The following is an 18,782-nucleotide window of genomic DNA, read 5'->3' as shown; positions in this document are numbered from 1 at the left end:
AAACAATTCAAAAAAATAAACATCTGTAAAGTCTGTTTTGTGTAGTTGTAGACAAAGTAGAATTTATTATCAAGTAAATGGGCCCTTTTCATGTTGCATAAAGGGGAATTCCAGTTAATTCAACAAACTAGATACATTGGGGAGGGGGGGGGGGGGGGGGGGGGGGGGGGGACAACAACAATTGAACGGAACAAACCTAAGGCAGTTAGACTAAACATTGAACAGTGGTCAGTTTGAAAATAAGACTGAGCCAGACAAATCATCTTAAAGGCTAGTCAACTTGGAGCTAGAACAAAACTAAATGCGTGAAGATCCAGCCGCTGGGGAAAACTCACTGAGCTACAAATGGGTTATCATTTTGGAATCAAAGATCGATGCCATTTCATAAAAGAGGGATGAGCGGCGTGAGTCATCCCCCAAAGTGAGTGCAGTTGCACACAGAGAATACCTCCGAATCACTGCTGATGGAGCAGCTGAACACATTAACCTAACAGCCCAATGTGAGTTCTGACTGTTGGCACATGTTCGTTTGGTTTGGGAGGCCCAGAAGACCTTCAAAGAACCTAACAGACAGGTTGAAGATACTGCTGACTGCTGATAAGGTTCAGTGGGACATGAGGTGGTTTTGAATAGAGGGTATTTCTGTGTTTTAACATCATCATCATCCATCTTAGCTGGAACTGCAGGCCTTTGGACGTCATCAAGCTCTAGGTAAGTTGGAAGTACTGTGGTCGTAATGCTAGCAACCCGAGAACAGATCATTGGGTGAGCAGAAGTGCTGCAGTTAACCAATTAACTATTTAAGGGATTTCTCTCATCTCTTAGTGCCATTGCTTAGATAATGTTTTGTTTTTGGCCGTTTAAAAACAACCTAGCAAGCACAGTATCGCTAGTCTATTTTAAACATGGTTTTCCTCCGCCTTCTTCATCTCAAATTGCTTTAAAGGAAAAAAGCTTTATAATGCGAAAAAAGTAAACTACACAACCCTGCTTTATAATACTACATAAGTAAATTACACACCCCTGCAACGCCCTTCATTGCTATTTGAATCCCAGTCACAAAACAAAGGCCAAACCTGCGATGATCCATCCGTGACTGCCTGCCGTCGCTCTCTGAGCTGGCGATGGAGCAGTGCTTCAACACCATAGCGGTACCGGTATCTCCGTAGAGCCTTCAGCTTCCGCAGGTTCTCCCGCTCCTTCACGGACAGACCCTCTGGCCCAGTCAACAAGCTGCTGCCTACAGTATGCAGGTAAATAGACAATTAGAAACACACCAGTGGTGAGAAGTCATCAATGATCAGTGACACCTGAACACCAGCTACAAAACTAGCTTCATAATAGCCTCAAACTGTTTGCCTATGTATATTATAACCAAATTTCAAAAATGTATTCCATAACATAATGAGTGATTTAATTGGTAAATGTATCGAGTTTGAGATTTAAAAAAAAAAAAAACATTTTTAATATGTAGACAGTTGCAGAGAAATTGTTTCTTCCAAATGAGTTGATCTTCCCCTTTTGGATTACATGAGGAAGCTAACAGACCATTGGCAGAGTTTGCTTTGGGCCACAGTTTGAAGCCAGTAGCTACAACAAGCTACTGGCCTTGATTCAGGGCCTGTAGTGTGATCCAGGACACAGTGGACCATATCAGTGCGAGTGATCCAGACAGAGTGGCCCATATCAGTGTGAGGGTCCAGGACAGTGGCCCATATCAGTGTGAGGGTCCAGGGCACAGTGGCCCATATCAGTGTGATCCCTATAGACCCTATAGACGCCAGTAAAGTTCTAGAATGTTACTGCTGATACCTGGGAATGTTTCTTTTTGAAAAGGGAATATTGAAGTGAACTGCATGTATCGTGCATCTAGGTTTTGATTTCACATAATTTTCTTTTTTAAATAACGGACCTATTTTAAGCATTTGCATAACGTATTACAATCTCTTCTTGGGAAAATATACACATATTTATTTGCTGAGGGGTCAGTGTTATGATTGGCGGTTAGGTAGCACTTTTAACGATAAAACTGCATTCAACAGACATATAACTCATCCATGTAATTAATATAACATTCTTGGTTAAAAATTATAATATCAGAAGCATACTCACTGATGGTGTCATGCTCCAGCTTACGGCTATGCAAGTAGCGTCTCTTCTTTTCTTTTAGCAGATGTTGTAAACGTTTGAACTGGTCAATGTAGAGAGACTGCAACCGGATCAGTTTCTCCCGTGTGATCAGAGCTACCTCCTCAGCTGTATACACACCTGCATGTCTGTAACCATTAACAGAAATGAAAAACAGCACATTTCATAGCTCGCCAACTTTAATAGGTTACCAAGTTTACCAACATTAACAACAAAAGCTTTCAGCTTGACGTCAGCTTGGAAAACATGTTTATAATAAAGCTATATGGGTGAACAACAATTTCCAGAAACTAAATTAAGGCAAAACAGAGGTCTGACTGTTGGGAATAAGAACACTTAAAAGAGAAATGTCAAGCTCTGCTGGCCTATAAAATTGCCTGTGATTCAGAGTTAACTGATATGACCCACTTAAAAAAAAACTAAAAAAATCATATCACAACAACAACAAAAAACACTTCCCAGGCCTTCCCACAAAAATGGAAAGTAAGTAAGACAGCTGCAGAGAATTTGTTACTTCCAAATGAACAGATCTTCACCTTTTGGATAAAATGGGAAAGCCAACAGACCATTGGAAGAATTTGCTTTGGGCCACAGTTTGAAGCCAGTAGCTACAACAAGCTACTGGCCTTGATTCAGGGCCTGTAGTGTGATCCAGGACACAGTGGACCATATCAGTGCGAGTGATCCAGACACAGTGGCCCATATCAGTGTGAGGGTCCAGGACACAGTGGCCCATATCAGTGTGAGGGTCCAGGACACAGTGGCCCATATCAGTGTGAGGGTCCAGGACACAGTGGCCCATATCAGTGTGAGGGTCCAGGACACAGTGGCCCATATCAGTGTGATCCAGGACACAGTGGCCCATATCAGTGTGAGGGTCCAGGACACAGAGGCCCATATCAGTGTGAGTGATCCAGACACAGTGGCCCATATCAGTGTGAGGGTCCAGGACACAGTGGCCCATATCAGTGTGATCCAGGACACAGTGGCCCATATCAGTGTGAGGGTCCAGGACACAGTGGCCCATATCAGTGTGAGGGTCCAGGACACAGTGGCCCATATCAGTGTGAGGGTCCAGGACACAGTGGCCCATATCAGTGTGAGGGTCCAGGACACAGTGGCCCATATCAGTGTGAGGGTCCAGGACACAGTGGCCCATATCAGTGTGAGGGTCCAGGACACAGAGGCCCATATCAGTGTGAGGGTCCAGGACACAGTGGTCCATATCAGTGTGAGGGTCCAGGACACAGTGGCCCATATCAGTGTGAGGGTCCAGGACACAGTGGCCCATATCAGTGTGAGGGTCCAGGACACAGTGGATATGTTTACATGCTAGACTCATGACATTCTCAACAGATTGATTTACGACTGCATATTAAGAGTGAAATACATGCATTATTATATCCCTGCTGGGAAACCTTGCTTATCAAAGTGTGGTGAAAAAAACAAACAAATATCTCGATATTATGTTGTCTGCCGTTACCTAAACAAAGCTACATAGAAAGGGTGTGCGTGTCGAAAATGTAAATTCAAAAGCCCCAGCAGAAGGATAAACCATAAAAAACACCCTAGCAATCACTACCATACCGCCAACCTAGCAACCACTAAAACTACCCTAACAACACCCAAGCCACAACTCAATCACCCTAGCAACATCCTAACAACCATTACTACAATGACTTCTTATCTTAACTCTATCTTTATGTTCTCATCACCTTCCCAGTCTGACACTCTATACTTTCTCTGGTTGAATTGTGTTAAATGTCCTGATCTTTTACTTCATATTTCTTTTTAATGTGTAACTTTCTCTTTACATGCAATGGTATTTCCTTCTGGAAATGCAAATCTAGTTTTTCTTTCAATCTATCCCTCTCCATATACTCTCTCACACTCCATCTCTCTGCAACACTCCATTTTGTTTCATCTTTACTCTCTTGCTGTCTATTTGTGTATCTACTCTTTCACACCCCTTCCGATTTCTTTTCTATTACTTGGTCCATCAATTCCCACTCTTTTTCCTACTCGGATTTCTCTGACTTTCAAGTTCTCAATCCATCCTTTCCATTTGTTCCTGCTTTCTTCCACCTGGTGTTCGTGAGCAGATTCACGCAAACCGTTCTAATCTGATGATGTCATAGCCCCACGTGATCACCTCGCAACCTCAGACTGAACCCCTATTCACCCCACTGCTTCACTTCGTAACAGCAACAACCATTTGAATGTATGACGTGGCTCCTTTTTCGTGAATTACTTCTACTGTGCTTAGTTGTTTCTATTGGGATAGCGTGCTGCTCTACCTACATGTGGATAGTTTTTCATGGTCTTACTTAGCCACGTAATTTTTGAGACCAGCCACAACACCTGACACAAGACTAAATCTAAAATAGCTGCCAAATGAATACTGAGATAGGGGACCCCTTAATCTGCAATTCATTGTTGCTAGCTCTAATCAGATGTACTAACTAGGCTAATAAGAGAAGACTAGCTTTTTATGCCAACGAACACCAATAACTAGAACTAATTTGACAAACTATAAACCAACGTGATACAAGTGCTCTCTAGCTAGCTACAGTAAAAGTGTTGCTTATGTTAGATACAGTCTAACTCTAACTGCATTAAGTCTAACAAGCTTTATCTTACAATACATTTAAGTAAAGCTGGCTATGTAAAATGCTACTAATAACAATTGATAAGAGGTCAACCAAAGTGTTGAAATATGAACAAATGCAGTAATTTGATCAATTTACCAGCTACCTTGCTTTGGAATCACTGAACATGAATGGGGTTAAACGTTGGAAAATACAATGTATGGAACTATAGGTCGCAAATGAGTATGAGTATGACATGCTTTACTTCCGCTAAAACCTGCTGTGCTCCTAAATTTCTTTGTGTGCTCCTAAATTTGTTCATGTAGGAGCACATGTGCTCCTTGGGAAAAACCTTAGCGTAGAGCCCTGGGTTAGGAAAGGGATAACATTGACAAGCCACACTTTAATCAATCTGTTTAATCTATTTACATTAGACCATTGTACAAAACCGCTTTTTGAAAGTGTCAGCAATAGCCTACATGAGCAAATCTGACGTATAAATATTTGTTTTATAGACGGAAGGTTTCAAAACGTTCTATAATAAAGATGAATGCTAAGTTAGCTCGTCCTTTCAGACAATAATAGCTAGCATTAACGTCACTTCAAAGGTACAGTACGCGAAGGACAAAGCCCTCAACAATAGCACACATTTGTTCTTAGTAATAAAACCATGAAATAGGAAGCAATTGTAAACCATGAAACATCAAGGATCCACACCACTTGCGATGTTGCACATTGCTTGTTGCACTGTTCCAAACTCTTTATTATCAATACAAAATAGAATTCATTTTCGCATAACCTTCAGTCTGCTCTGCCTGCTGAATTTATTAACCACTATAATGTGTTACTGTGCAGATTAAATGTAGGCTATGCAGCTAGGCTAAACGTTGTTAATTGGAGCTTGACTACTGTCTTCTGTTTATCCGCGTGCTCCTGTCGTCTTCTAAGTTTTTTCAGTTGTCTGTAGCAGCGCTAAAGGCGTGGGGGATGTACTAAAGCAGGTCAACCCAATCGGCTGGGTTCATGTTTACGCAAATTTCTCTTTACCAGGCTCTATTCGCACGCAATTAAAAATTTGATCCGTGTGAAAAATGAACCTGAATTAAGTAAATCTAGACTCCGTGTGCATGGGGGCACCGTGGCATTAGGGGTTGGTATTGCCAAAGAAGTCACGATTCGATTCGTACCACGATTCACATGCCACGGTGCGATTCTATCACGATGCATCGCGATACTTGAAGTATTGCGATGCATTGCGAATTTTCACTGAACACTGTTAGAAAAAAATTAAGCCATTACCAGTGACTGACTGGCTGTGTATGATCTGGATAGTGTGTTGATAACTCAAAGCAACTCAATTCATGCATAGCTGTATTTATTGAAACGACTTTTGGAGGTTACTTAACAGAAATATTATTATTACTGGATACACTGCATGTTTTGTTTATGAATGACTTGTCGCAGTATCGCACGGCCGGAAATGCTTGATGTTCGCCAACCATTCATGCAATTTTAATTATTCATTTATTTATTTTTTAATTATGTTTTTTTTTATTAATAATCGATACTTGGCGTCAACAATCGATGCAGTAGATCGTGAAAATTAGAATCGCGATGCATCGTCACAACGATTATTTGGCACACCCCTACTCTGCATGCACTCTCTGCAGTGGTGGCTAAGTTTATTGGGGAGGTTTTACATGAATTCCCTTACCGTCAGTGTAAACTGTGCATCATTTCTTTTCGGATGGAGGCTACTTCTAGTTATCCTGGGTGGTTTATTCAAGACTTTTAAAGGATCCACCGGAACCCTGGACTTAACCGTTGACTGGTGTTAGTTATTTGCCCAGTACATTAGACCTAGAGCATTGTATGCTTTGATATTTTGCTTGCTAAAGAACACAACATTGGGGCTTTTTACAACTGCTGTTAAAGTGTGTTTTAAGTGATCAGGTTGCAATCAGATAGTGCTTGACCACATGAAAGAACAGGTGTAAGTGCACTCAAAACTTTCCTTCAGCTGTTAAATTTAGAACAAGCAAATCAAAGAGATCGATCAATCCACCACTTACTTGAGAGGGTCGTCATGGTCACTGTCAATGCTGTCTGCCTCACTATCTGGATCGCCTCTCCATGTTTGATCCAGAACTACAGGTTCCTGTTCCTCTTCACTCCAGCTGTCCTCATCTGCATACATTTGCAGAGAATCAGTCAGGTACCGGCATCATCATCCACACAACCTCCAACTTAATCATCACATTGGCCCACAATATGCCATTTGATGCTGACAAAACCTAAAAACTCTGCGGAGAACATTAGTCGGCCTATTTCTCTTTGAGCAGCAGAGGAACTCACCTGTGCACTCCAGACTGTAGACTTCAGAGTTGCTCTGGCCATAACTACTCAGCTGGGAAAGAAGCAACTCTGGGGACGGACCGGAGGAAGCCTTCCTCAGGTGTGCCTGCAGGGCCAGTGCATTTCTATGTGTGTGCTCTGCACAGAAAGCCACCCTGATGCAGACAGGTAGGCAGAAGGCAAACAGGAAGGCAGAAAGACATGCTCAATAAAGGATTAAAGAGAATGCTCACATCTGATTTCACGCTCTTTATATGAACAGTAATGGAAAAACAACCCTAAAAAACACCTCAAGGACATAGGCCAACACCTGCAGTGCGTTCAAAATGGCATATAAAGACAAACATTTGTGAACAATTTCAAAGATTTTTCGTTTGCTTTAATTTAACACAAACAGTCTGATGAGGTAGCTCCCAGTAAGCAAACATGGAAGCTGGACAGTTAAAATCAAACAATTTGGAATATTTACCCAAATCTGTACAAAGACAAAAATGAAATGCGTTTGCCTCAAACATCCATCAAATTTGTATGCCCCAGAAATATAAAGAGTGAATATGCAGAACAGAGTTCACCTACCCCTCTTTCTTTTCTGGCTTGGGGGCTGCATTTGGGCAACGCTTTCCATTCTTGTTGGAGACATAGCTGCATTGCTTGTAAGGGGCGCTCTTGTCCTCAAGCACATGTTTGATGCAGAACTCAAGGCCATCAAGGCGTGGTTGTGAGCATGGACGGTGACTATAGGAGCAGGTCTGAGGCTCAACAGGGCGCACTGGCTGCACTATGCGCCCCCTGTTGGAAGGCAGGACGTGGATGCGGATCCGATTCATCGTTATATCTGGGAGATTCATTATTTGGTTGTTAGTTCATTTTGCCAGTGGAGAACAACTGCTGGAGTGAGAAAGATGGCCCCTGCTGTTCTATCTTCCAGACGGGACTATTGAAATACACTATACTCATGAAGTGATGCATGGCTGATTCCTAAGATACAAGCAAGGCACAAAATGAGCGCCTGCCTGCCGAGCACCAATGACATGTAGATTTCTGTGTTGGCTGGTGAATGATGGCAGAGACCTCGCCACACTAGTTTACTCATATATCAAGCGCATGGGTCTAGGTGTTGATGCGTGAGGTGGTGCCATAAAGCATTACGTAGTTCTCCTGAGAGATCTCACCCTGTACCCCAAAGTTACATGCAATACCAGTCGCACCAGGCGTGCTGTGGCAGTGGCCAGAAACACTATTCTCCATATTAAAAGTCAGTTTACCACCAAAATGATTTTGAAGCTGTAATTTTGAGGTAAATTGTTGCATAATGTTACTTTAGAGTTTGTTTCTGTAGGTCACCAGGTTATCATGCTCAGATTGCAGTTGGTTACTTTTGGAAGGGCCATCACTAGGCCTAACCATAAAACCCCAAGGTCCATCACTGGTAATTTGTTTAAAAAATAAATAAATACGTTTCATAACCAACTACTTCAAACAGACCACCACCAGCGCTCACGTAAGAACACAGCAATTATTTACATTTATTGCATATGGAATTACATTACATTTGGATAATACCGGACTAACAACGTTGACGTTCGTGGGTTTGAACCGAGATAACGGGCGCAGAGAACTTTTTCATAATATCTGTCACGTATTTTGTTCTCTAACGTTAGCCAACGTAGCTACTTGTAAACACTGATCATTTAGACAAAATATCCAATGTTAACTAACCAGATACCGTTACCCTGTCGGCATTTTTAAGACGGTATCTTCAAGCTTAAAGTGTTGAATGTTTTTAAATGAATTTAAAAGTACGTCCTCATCAATCAATTGGAATGATAAAATATGTGCTCTGACGTTGCGTCGGCTGTATCTATGTGAAATAACCTAATATCTCTCAGCAGTTAAGTTGAGCATGCGAGGAAGCTGTCGGCCATCTTTGTCAACAACACGAGCTGAATTGTGCCACTTTTTATATTAGATCATCACACGAAAACCATACGTTTATTCTAAAACAATGTTACATAGAAAACGTTAAGAGAGCCTTACATGGATGAAAAAGTCTGTACAATTAAATACAACCTCAATGTAAAAAGGACTCAGTACGTATTTACTTACCACCGAAAGATGTGCGTGCGAAGCGATGGTAGACTGAGCTTCCTCAACTTCCGGCCACATTTAGACAATGTTTCAAATTAAAAGTTACCAAGTTGTTATACACAAACAACGTTGTGTACACTACCGTCACCTTTTCAATAGTTGCGTGGTTCTGGGTGATTATTACAGTGCATGAAATGCCCTGTATTGTTATTTCTAGGCATTTTCTTCTTATTCTTCTTACCTTTTTTTGCGATTAATTCAGCTCGAACCGCTTAACTTACAAACTTCGTTCAAACTTTGTCGCGTAGGTCTTGTAAAGGACACTTATGTATGTCTATGTATATTTCACTTTTCTAAACTTTATACTTTTTAAGATAATAAAGAAAAACGAATATACATTTTTCCCATTTACTTACATTGGGCCATTATGACATCATAGTAGTCATTAAACTGGCTTGCACCTGTGCTTCACTGACACCTGCGCCAAGGTTCCAAAGCTCCTCTTCTCTCTGTGCCTCTCCATTCAACTGTATAACTAAGAATATTAACAGACACCTTCCATACTCTACTTTTTTTTCTCTCTCCTTCATTCTCTCTATCCCTCTCACTTTCTCTCACATCTATCTCTCTGCTTCACTCTTTTTTCTCTCCTTCTTTCAATATTTTCCCTCTTCACTCTCTCTTTACTGTCTTTATCCAGAGCCACTCTTGTTCACTCTTCTTTCCTTTCTTTTTTCTTTCTTCCACTCTTCTTTCCTTTCTTCTTTCATACTTCCACTCTTCTTTCTTTCTTCCACTCTTCTTTCCTTTCTTCTTCCCTTCTTCCCTTCTTCCATTCTTCTTTCCTTCTTTTACTCTTCTTTCCTTTTTTCTTTCCTTCTTTCACTCTTCTTTCCTTCTTCCAGTCCTCTTCCCTTCTTCCACTCTTCTTTCCTATCTTCACTCTTCTTTCCTTCTTCCACTCTTCATTCCTTTCTTCTTTCCTTCCTTCACTCTTCTTTCTTTTTTTCTTCCTTTCTTAACTTTTGCATTTCATGCACTGGTATTTCCTTCAGGAAATGCATTTTCTAGTTATTATTTAATGTAAATTCTTCTTTTTAATCCTGTTATCTTAAAAATATATATTTTGTTTGAAAAACACAATTTATTAATCTTTTTTGTTCTCCTCAAATTGTAGTATCAGTCTCTGTCTGTCTTGGTGATACTATTCCATAAAAAAATATCATACAACTTAATACTGTATGCCCATATCTAATTCTTGAAACATTGTCTCCTTGCATGCTTCTATTGGTGCTCCTGCTCCAACCCACTTTTCTATGAATATCATCTTCCCTTCTTTTCATTGTCCCAAAGCTACTGCCATTTGTTCTTTCATTTAACTTTAATCATACTTTTAAATTATTTTTCCTTTTACTCCAATATGAGCCGGAACGCAAAAAATGTTATATTGATTCCTGCCTTCTGCAGATTATTTCGCAATCGAACTGTACATCTTGCCTGAATTCTGGCTGGATGTTCCTTAGGCTTACTTGAGCCGAACTAGAGTCTGATACTTTTATGTTTATTCTCCTCTACCCATAACAAGGTCAAACATATAGAAATGCATTAGGCTGAAACAGCAACATGATCTAATTCGGGAATGGCATACAACTCCCACTCTCCTATCAATTTTTTTTGATGCATCTGTATACACATGGATACTGTCCGGTATGTTTCCTTCATGTACAGATCCACCATGTTCTTATCCATTTCGTATGCTTTTTTAATGTTTAAACACCACAGCTAGCGCCATTTCCTTGTTCATCTGTCCTTATGACATCTTCCAGACATGCCATGGGATCCATACTTCCTATTCCTCTTCTAAGCCCACTCCTCTGGTTTCCAAATAGTATATACGTCTATCATTAACCATGCTTGCCACAGTCTTAGGCATCTGAGAGGTCAATACAATGGGTCTATAAATACAGTACCTGGTAATTTAGGATATTTTCCAGGATTTCGAATAGGAATAATTGTAGACTTTTCGTGCGCGTGGAATTATCCCATCTTGCCATATCTTATTATATACATTTAACAATCCAATCTTCCCTTTGTCACCAAGGTTCTCCAACACAGATGATATCCTTCCCCGGACTTGACTTTCCTAATTTTTCTCAACAATTTGATTTGACCCAGTCAGTTTTTCTGAAAATCCATCTCTTCCCCCGGACTTCATGTTGTATTTTCAATTCCATCCCTATTTTAATTATTCCATTAATTTTAATTTAATTGAGATTTACTGCAGACTGTAATCCCTGTAATACTGTACATTAAAGCAATATAGTTTGAGTGGGAGTGGGGTAGGTAAGGGATAATCCCACGGGTGGTGTTCGGCCTTAGCCACCGAGGCCAGAGGCCGAATGGCGTAGGCAACAACACACGTGGGATTATCCCTTACCCCTTACCTACCCCACTCCCACGAGTGCTATATTGCTTTTATAAAACAATTCTACCGTCAACAAATTAACATTTCAACTCAAAGTTATTGATTAAAAATGGTTTATTTCGCCATTGTTTCTCCGCAACAAAAAATAGTTCCATTGTCAAGGTCTTGGTTTGGAATGTTAAGAATTTTGAATTAACGGTTATCATCAACGCGCGGATATCGCGGAGTGATTTTATTATTAGCTGTGAAAAGTCCCAGTTGGTATGTTGACGGATAATCAGACTCATGGAACGTCTCTCGTCCAATCAGAAACAGCTAAATAACGTGATAGAACCCAATTGTTTTATAACTATCCTTAAGTATAAATTCCCTCCCATCATTCAGACAGACTAACTCAATCCCACTCTCATTTGTATCATCCTAACCTTCCCATAGTGTGCTCTGCACACCATAAAATCTTCCTTTTTGAATCCTTACAGATTTCTTCTAATTGTTCCAACTCCAACATTCTGCAGGGATTATTAAAGTTTTTATTTTCACATTTCCCTCATTTGTCAAAACCTCTGTTGCATTAATTTCATAATCACTTCCTTTCTTTAGTTCTCTATACTGCAATCCTCTTTTAACAAAAGTTGCACACTCCACCATTTACCTCTATCTCTTCTTACACATGTATCCCTTTATTTCAAAGACCAGTGATTATTTAAGCTTGTCCATTTGCAATAAGACTTCTTGCATTTCATGTTCTTATCAGTAGACTGTTCCTATGTCATTCATTTCTCTCTGAACTAGGTCTGCCTATATCTTTTCCCAAGATACATTTTCCACATTCAGAAATGAAGATGCACCTTTTCCCTTTGCATCTTTTTTAAGGGTTCAGGCTGAGGTTGTGTGGCGAGGGGCGTTCACGCGGGGCAATGGCGTCATTGTGTCAGAAAATGTGCGGATCAGGTGTCCACACGAACACGGATCCACTGGCGTCTATAAATGTCTCCACTCTGGAGCCTGGATTCAATAAAAAAAATCCGGGTTCGGGGACCCAACCCATCGTAGGCAGATGCGACAATTTTTTTTTTCGAGATACAGGCAATCCCGGTTCCGGCTGGATGGGCACTAAGACCTCAGTTATATTACTTATTATTAACATAGTACCACATATTAAAAATACAATCATACAATTTAGCCCACCAAAATGAACTATATGTTCATGTTCTAGCTTACATTTTTTTTTTAAATCCATGCAAATCCTGACTGGGTAAATGCAAGCTTGTTGTGTTGAGCTGTGTGTGGACTCTGAATTGGCACCTTTCCCACAGTTTTTCAAAAACTTAGCTGGCTTGGTTTGTCAATTGAGTTTATAGCTAAAAAAAATGGCAGATTTGTAACTGAAAGTCCTGCCCGGTATTATAGCCAATCACATTGTTTGAAATAGCAAAAATTACATTTCGCTTCACCTGTTTATTTCCACTGTTACAATACCAATGATAGCATATAATATCAGCAGTAGTTTTATTTGAGCGATTGGAGACCCCCAAAAAGTGTCTGTTTGACAATCATTCACATTCATTTAGACTTACCTTGCCTAGGCTATATCTTGTCTGCCCCAAAAAAGCCTTCGACTTTTATTTTGAAAAACGTGGCTACGTAGACCTCTACGCTAAAAAAAATAGAAATGTATTTGTAAGACACTAAACTAAAGTAGCAACCTAGCTAGTTGCCCGGTTACTCGTTCTTGTGTTAGAAGACTGTTTACTCTTAAAGACGATGATAAACACATAACACCTGAAAATAACTGCGTTTTTAGGAGCTAGGTGACTGGAATATTTGCATCGACCAGCCCTATCTTTGATTTCCTCATTAACGGCGAGGTAGAAAGTTGACTGGGTCAGTTAACTGTAGTTGTTTTTTTTAAGCTAACGTTAGCCACTTTTTTAGGGCAATTTTGGTAGAACAGCAAAGATTAGTTTTTGAACCGTCAACGCTAAATGTGTCGTTTTATCTTCGCCTCTGATCATTGGTTTTATGCTATCGATTGGTCAACGGTTCATATTTAATGTTAGCTAGTTTAGCGGGTAAATAATAATCTGTTATGGTAGTGTCTTAGTGTGTTGTCTGCCTCAGCCATGATTACGTTTTTGTCAGACGAAGTGAGGGCACAGCTTCGTTCAGGCATAGCTATTTGTTCTCTTCAGCAGTGTGTCGAGGAACTTGTTCTCAATAGTATTGATGCCTGCGCAACCTGTGTAGCAGTGAAGGTGGACGTAGAGGCTTGCAAGTTGCAGGTAGCAGACAATGGCTCCGGAATGGACAGACAAGACTTAGGTAATGTGGGGAACCGATATAGCACTAGCAAATGTTGCTCTCTGGAGGACCTGGAGAATCTTAGATTTTATGGGTTCAGAGGAGAGGCTGTGGCAAGCATCGTCTCCCTCTCTGGTGTGGTAGAAATATCATCAAGGACCAAGCTTTCCATAAAGACATTTGTCAAGGTCTTTGACCATGGCCTGACAGTGGATGTACTTGATGCCGAGGCAGCCAGACCATCTGCAGGTACAACAGTTACGATTTGCAACTTCTTTCACAACATGCCTGTAAGGAAGAAACGTCTTGACCCTGTGCTGGAGATGGAGAGAATCCGACAGCGGGTTGAAGCCATCTCCCTCATGCACCCGTCTGTGTCCTTCACAGTAAAGAAGGACTGCACAGGAACCATGCTAGTACAGTTGTCCAAGGTGAAAAGTACATACTATCGTTTTGCTCAGATTCATGGCCTAGGGAGGGCCCAAAAACTTCGTGAAGTTAAGCATTTGTATGAACAGTTTGAAATTGAGGGACACATTGGCTGCGAGGGTCACTATAACAATAACCAACAATATCTGTTTGTGAACCGAAGGCTTATCCTTAAAACATGCATACACAAACTACTCAACTCCTTGCTCTCCAAATGTATGGCCCTCAATAAGCACTGTGGCAGCACCACTGGCTCCCAGGGTACTTCCAGCCCTAAAGAACGTGTGGGAGGAGAGCTTCATGGGGTGTATGTAATCAACATAAGCTGCAGTTATTCAGAGTATGACATTTGTTTGGAGCCAGCCAAAACACTCATTGAGTTTAAAGACTGGGACAGTCTCCTGTGTTGCCTAGAAGAGGGTGTCAGAAAGTTTCTCACAAGGGAGAGTCTACTGGAGGTCATGCCTGAAGACACTCAGGGCTGTCTGACTCCTCCTTTGGTTTGTCAACAGTCAGTGTTTTCTAAGCTTGTCTGCAGCGACTCTGTTGGGGGGAAGGCACTGGCTTCAAAACCTGTTCTCCGAAGAGTTGCTGTAGATTTCACTGAGAGGGGAGATTCTCAAATCAAGGATGCCTTAGAAGGTGATATGGATGCTAAAGCTGCGCTTGAAGTTGAAATGGGAACAAAACTAGAACTGGCTTTGGAGACATCCTTTGATGCAGTCAGCACTCCATCAATGACTCACTCAAAACTGCAACTTAAGCAATGTAATTTTGTTTCTAATTCAGTTTCTGTTAGTTGTAAAGATATTTTCAAAGGTAGCATGACAAATCGAGATCATGAACACGAGGCATGTAAAGGCTTGTTAAAATGTCCAGAGTTTAAGAGTAACAAAGTGAACGGAGCCAAAGTAACCAATCCAAGAGCTGCTGTTGCAACCAAATTAACCAATCCAAGAGCTGCTGTTTTAACAATCCAACAAAATTCATTAAAGAGAGAAATGCCTAGCAACATTTGTAGGCAGCATGGCATTGCCTCTTCAGTCTCACAAGTCACAGCTGGTCAAAAACTGGCTTTATCACATATAGCTAGCCCTCTGGACACATTTAGAAGAATGTTTGGTGAGCAAGAAAAAACCCAACATCAGCCTTCAGATGCGTGTAGCAATCAGGAATGTGTCAGTGATTCAGCCATGCCAGTTAAAACGGATGCATGTGTGTTTCATGGGAGAAGGCAACACAGGCCAAACAACTCCCTCCCCTCTGTCCAAGGTTGTGCATTAAAACTAAACACATTCTCAGATTGTAGATCAAACAATATAAGTAAAATCTCTGTAGCCACCAAGCTTTCTTATTTGAAACAGGCAAAGATGGAAGAATGTGATTCTACTACTGAGGACTTGCTTAATGTAATCAGAAATGCAGACAGCTGTACTGGGAAGACATTGCCACATTCTTTGATACCAAATATGAATAGAGAGCAAACTTTGGACAACAGCCCTCAGTACACCCTATTTCAAAATTGCAATGAAGATTCCCCTTCCACTCCTAGATATGTTGATTATAAAAATACAGAAACCCCTGACGTGTCATATTCATTATTAGGCCCATATCATATTGGTTCCTCCTCCAATACACACAACCTTCTTACAGCAGCACCACCTGCTACCTCTGAGGACCTAAACCCCATAGATGTGTGCAGTGCTAGGACATGTTCCCCCACTGACGAGGTTAAGAATCATGAGGAGATCTTCCCATTAGCTGCCAGCTCAAAATGTGAAGGACCTCACACGGATGAAGAACAGCAGAGAAACTTGTCTGACACCTGGCTGGCACACTATGATTACTTCGCTGGAAAAGTGGTTTACATCAACAGATTAACAGGACTCAGCAAATATGACGCTCCGCCAGAGGAAGAGACAAAAGTGGCCTGCATAGCTGACAACACTGCGGTCCATGTTGTTCCTCAAAAAGGTAAATTGACCAATGTGTTAATTTCTGAAATCACAGTAATTGGTTAGTATTGTGGGAGTAATACCTCAAAGAAGAGGGGGCAAGTTTATTGATCATTTTGGTTGTATGTGACCATTGCTTGGAGGAAAGTGCATGTCAACTTGTGATATGTCTCCCTAAACCTGAGTTCTGCAATTCTGTACTGCCATTGTTCCATCTTCTCCATTGATTTTCATGTGTTTGTTCCAGCAGTCTTGCTAACCAAAGTTTAATAGCACACTTTGAATTAAACACGATCACAACTATTGTGATAGCTAATGGAAATGGCCAGTGTGTTTGTCCTTTCTATGACCATTTTTGCTACCAACAAAATTAAGTAGATTTGCAAATCCTGAAGGAAATACCAGTGCAGCAAGGCAAAAGTAAAAATTCTAAATAACTATTAAGTTACAGATAAGGACATTAATCCAATAACCCAAGGATGCTGCTAGGGTGATTTAGGCTGTTGCTAGGGTTGTCATGGTGTTTCTGGTTGCTAGGATGATGCTAGGGTAACTGAGGTTGTTGCCAGGGTAGACATTGTAGTAACTATCATAACTGAAAGATAGGGAGATCTTGAGAGGACAGGCGAGACAGGGAATGAAAGTGAGGTATTGAGGAGTTAGATATTATAAGATACAGAAATATAAACAAACAGACAGACAGGGAGATTGAAAGAGAGAGAGAGAGAGAAGAAATTAAAGAGACAGGGAACTGGTATATTAAGATAGAGATAAAGAAATAACGAAAGAGTGCTTTAAAAGTTAGAGAAAGCTGTAAAAAGTTGTAGAGGGATTGATGTATAGAAAGATGCAGAGATGGAAAGACAAACGAGTACAGTAGGGTAGGTTCCTCTAATCTTTTTTTAAGTTAGTTAAACATGCCCTTAAAGTGGCAAATTGCTCCATACTGTTACTCAAATGCTCTTCAAAATGTAGTGCATATTTAAATTACCTTAAAGTTTAACTGGAAATTCTGGAATATACTTTCTCTTTAGGGTTTGAGTCAAAGAGGCACCTCCTTCAGACCAAGGTTATATTGCCTTTTCTCTTCAAGTCCAGAACGGAACGGGTGTTGAGCACAGGAATAGGCGACAGAGGTACAACTAGAGTCTTGCCATTTTTCATGAATCGTTATGATCATTAATATGGAGTCAAAATTGTCACTTATCAAGGTTGTGTTTGTGTTTCTTCCTTGTGTAATATGTGTTATTTAAGTTGATCCTGAAGCCACCAATGCTCTTGCACTACTTTTCTCTGAATGGAAGAATCCTGTCTTCATACATCCACCAGATGTAAGATGCCTTACATACACACATAACTATCTATGGGTCCAGTGGAACAGTCCTGTGTTTATACTAGCTGTCTTCATACAACCACCAGATGTAAGTTACATATACTGTATATGGGGCCAGTGGAACAGTTCTGTGCTAATACTAGCTCCAAACTGCTCAGTTCTGTCCTGAGGTGCTCATTGTGAAAATGTAATGTCATCATTTGACATAATAACTTGCATATTTTAGGTGGCTATGGATGTTACCAGTGGAGAGGCAGACCATCTTCCTGTGCGACTACACAACATCATGTTGCCATATCGTTTTACCAAGGATATGATCCATTCTATGAAGGCAAGTATCTTATAAGCTAACACGAGTACCTAACATTGATATGAAAAGCTTTGAAAAAACCCTTTACCTTTAAAAAAAAATATACATATATCTTTTCAGGTCATTCATCAAGTGGATAAAAAGTTTCTAGCTTGTCTCATCAGTACAGGAAACCAGGGACCAAAAAGCCCAAAAGGCAAGTACAATAATCAATATATTATAAATAGTATTTCCAGCGTAGCAGTATTTTGTTGTCCTCAAGTTGTCCTTGATTCTGGCAAAAAGTTGAAGTTTGAGCTTAACAGCCAATCAGGTTACACCCATCTCTTCTGTGTTCCTGAAGAAGCGTGTTTATTGGCTAGAATGTTGTTTGGCTCAGTTTCCTATTTACAGTCCAGGACCGAGCGCACACACTACTGGACAGAAGGCCGTATCAACTTGACAATTGTACTGAATTTGTCAAGAAATATAATGGCGTACAATCTAGGACTGCATATTTGAGTGCTGTGATGTATGACAAAATACATCTTGAGGTATATCCCTGTCTGTGTCTAACTTGTGTTTGTGTGTTTTTTAGGAAGTGGAGCGAATCTCCTGGTGTTGGTGGACCAGCATGCAGCTCATGAGAGAGTTCGATTAGAGGGTCTTGTGGCAGGTGTGTGGGGAGATGTGCTGTGGTGTTATTCACGCTTACCGTACCACGTTGGTGATTCATCTGTGTTCTGTGTGCTTAGTATTGATGAGTCCAGTAGTGGTACATTATTGTCCTTTATGATGAAAGATGAGGTAATTTGGAACCACCCAGAATATGACACATTTTCCAGGAAAATGTCCATATATAATGCAAGAT

At 40.7% G+C, this 18,782-nt stretch overlaps 2 protein-coding genes across 3 annotated transcripts in view; one reads left to right on the top strand and one right to left on the bottom strand.

The window, feature by feature from the left end:
* Positions 1-9,225, bottom strand: part of kansl2 (KAT8 regulatory NSL complex subunit 2) — a 31,180-nt gene extending 21,955 nt beyond the window's left edge. For both annotated transcript variants that reach the window (XM_080853270.1, XM_080853271.1), the window contains exons 1-6: positions 9,198-9,225; positions 7,668-7,926; positions 7,092-7,246; positions 6,809-6,923; positions 2,113-2,276; positions 1,077-1,240 (exon numbers count right to left, since the gene is read on the bottom strand). In XM_080853270.1, the coding sequence (XP_080709396.1) occupies positions 1,077-1,240; positions 2,113-2,276; positions 6,809-6,923; positions 7,092-7,246; positions 7,668-7,918 (849 nt within the window). In that variant the 5' untranslated portion in view covers positions 7,919-7,926; positions 9,198-9,225. The remainder of the gene's footprint in view (positions 1-1,076; positions 1,241-2,112; positions 2,277-6,808; positions 6,924-7,091; positions 7,247-7,667; positions 7,927-9,197) is intronic.
* Positions 9,226-13,387: 4,162 nt separating this feature from the next.
* Positions 13,388-18,782, top strand: part of mlh3 (mutL homolog 3 (E. coli)) — a 28,290-nt gene continuing 22,895 nt past the window's right edge. Inside the window, exons 1-6 of the mRNA XM_080853268.1 lie at positions 13,388-16,308; positions 17,324-17,425; positions 17,544-17,620; positions 17,849-17,953; positions 18,053-18,128; positions 18,510-18,587. Coding sequence (XP_080709394.1) covers positions 13,728-16,308; positions 17,324-17,425; positions 17,544-17,620; positions 17,849-17,953; positions 18,053-18,128; positions 18,510-18,587 — 3,019 coding nt within the window. The 5' untranslated portion in view covers positions 13,388-13,727. The remainder of the gene's footprint in view (positions 16,309-17,323; positions 17,426-17,543; positions 17,621-17,848; positions 17,954-18,052; positions 18,129-18,509; positions 18,588-18,782) is intronic.

The sequence above is a fragment of the Sprattus sprattus genome, assembly GCF_963457725.1.
Source record: "Sprattus sprattus genome assembly, chromosome: 16".
Lineage (NCBI taxonomy): Eukaryota > Metazoa > Chordata > Actinopteri > Clupeiformes > Clupeidae > Sprattus > Sprattus sprattus.
This window is presented reverse-complemented; position numbering and strand designations above follow the sequence as displayed.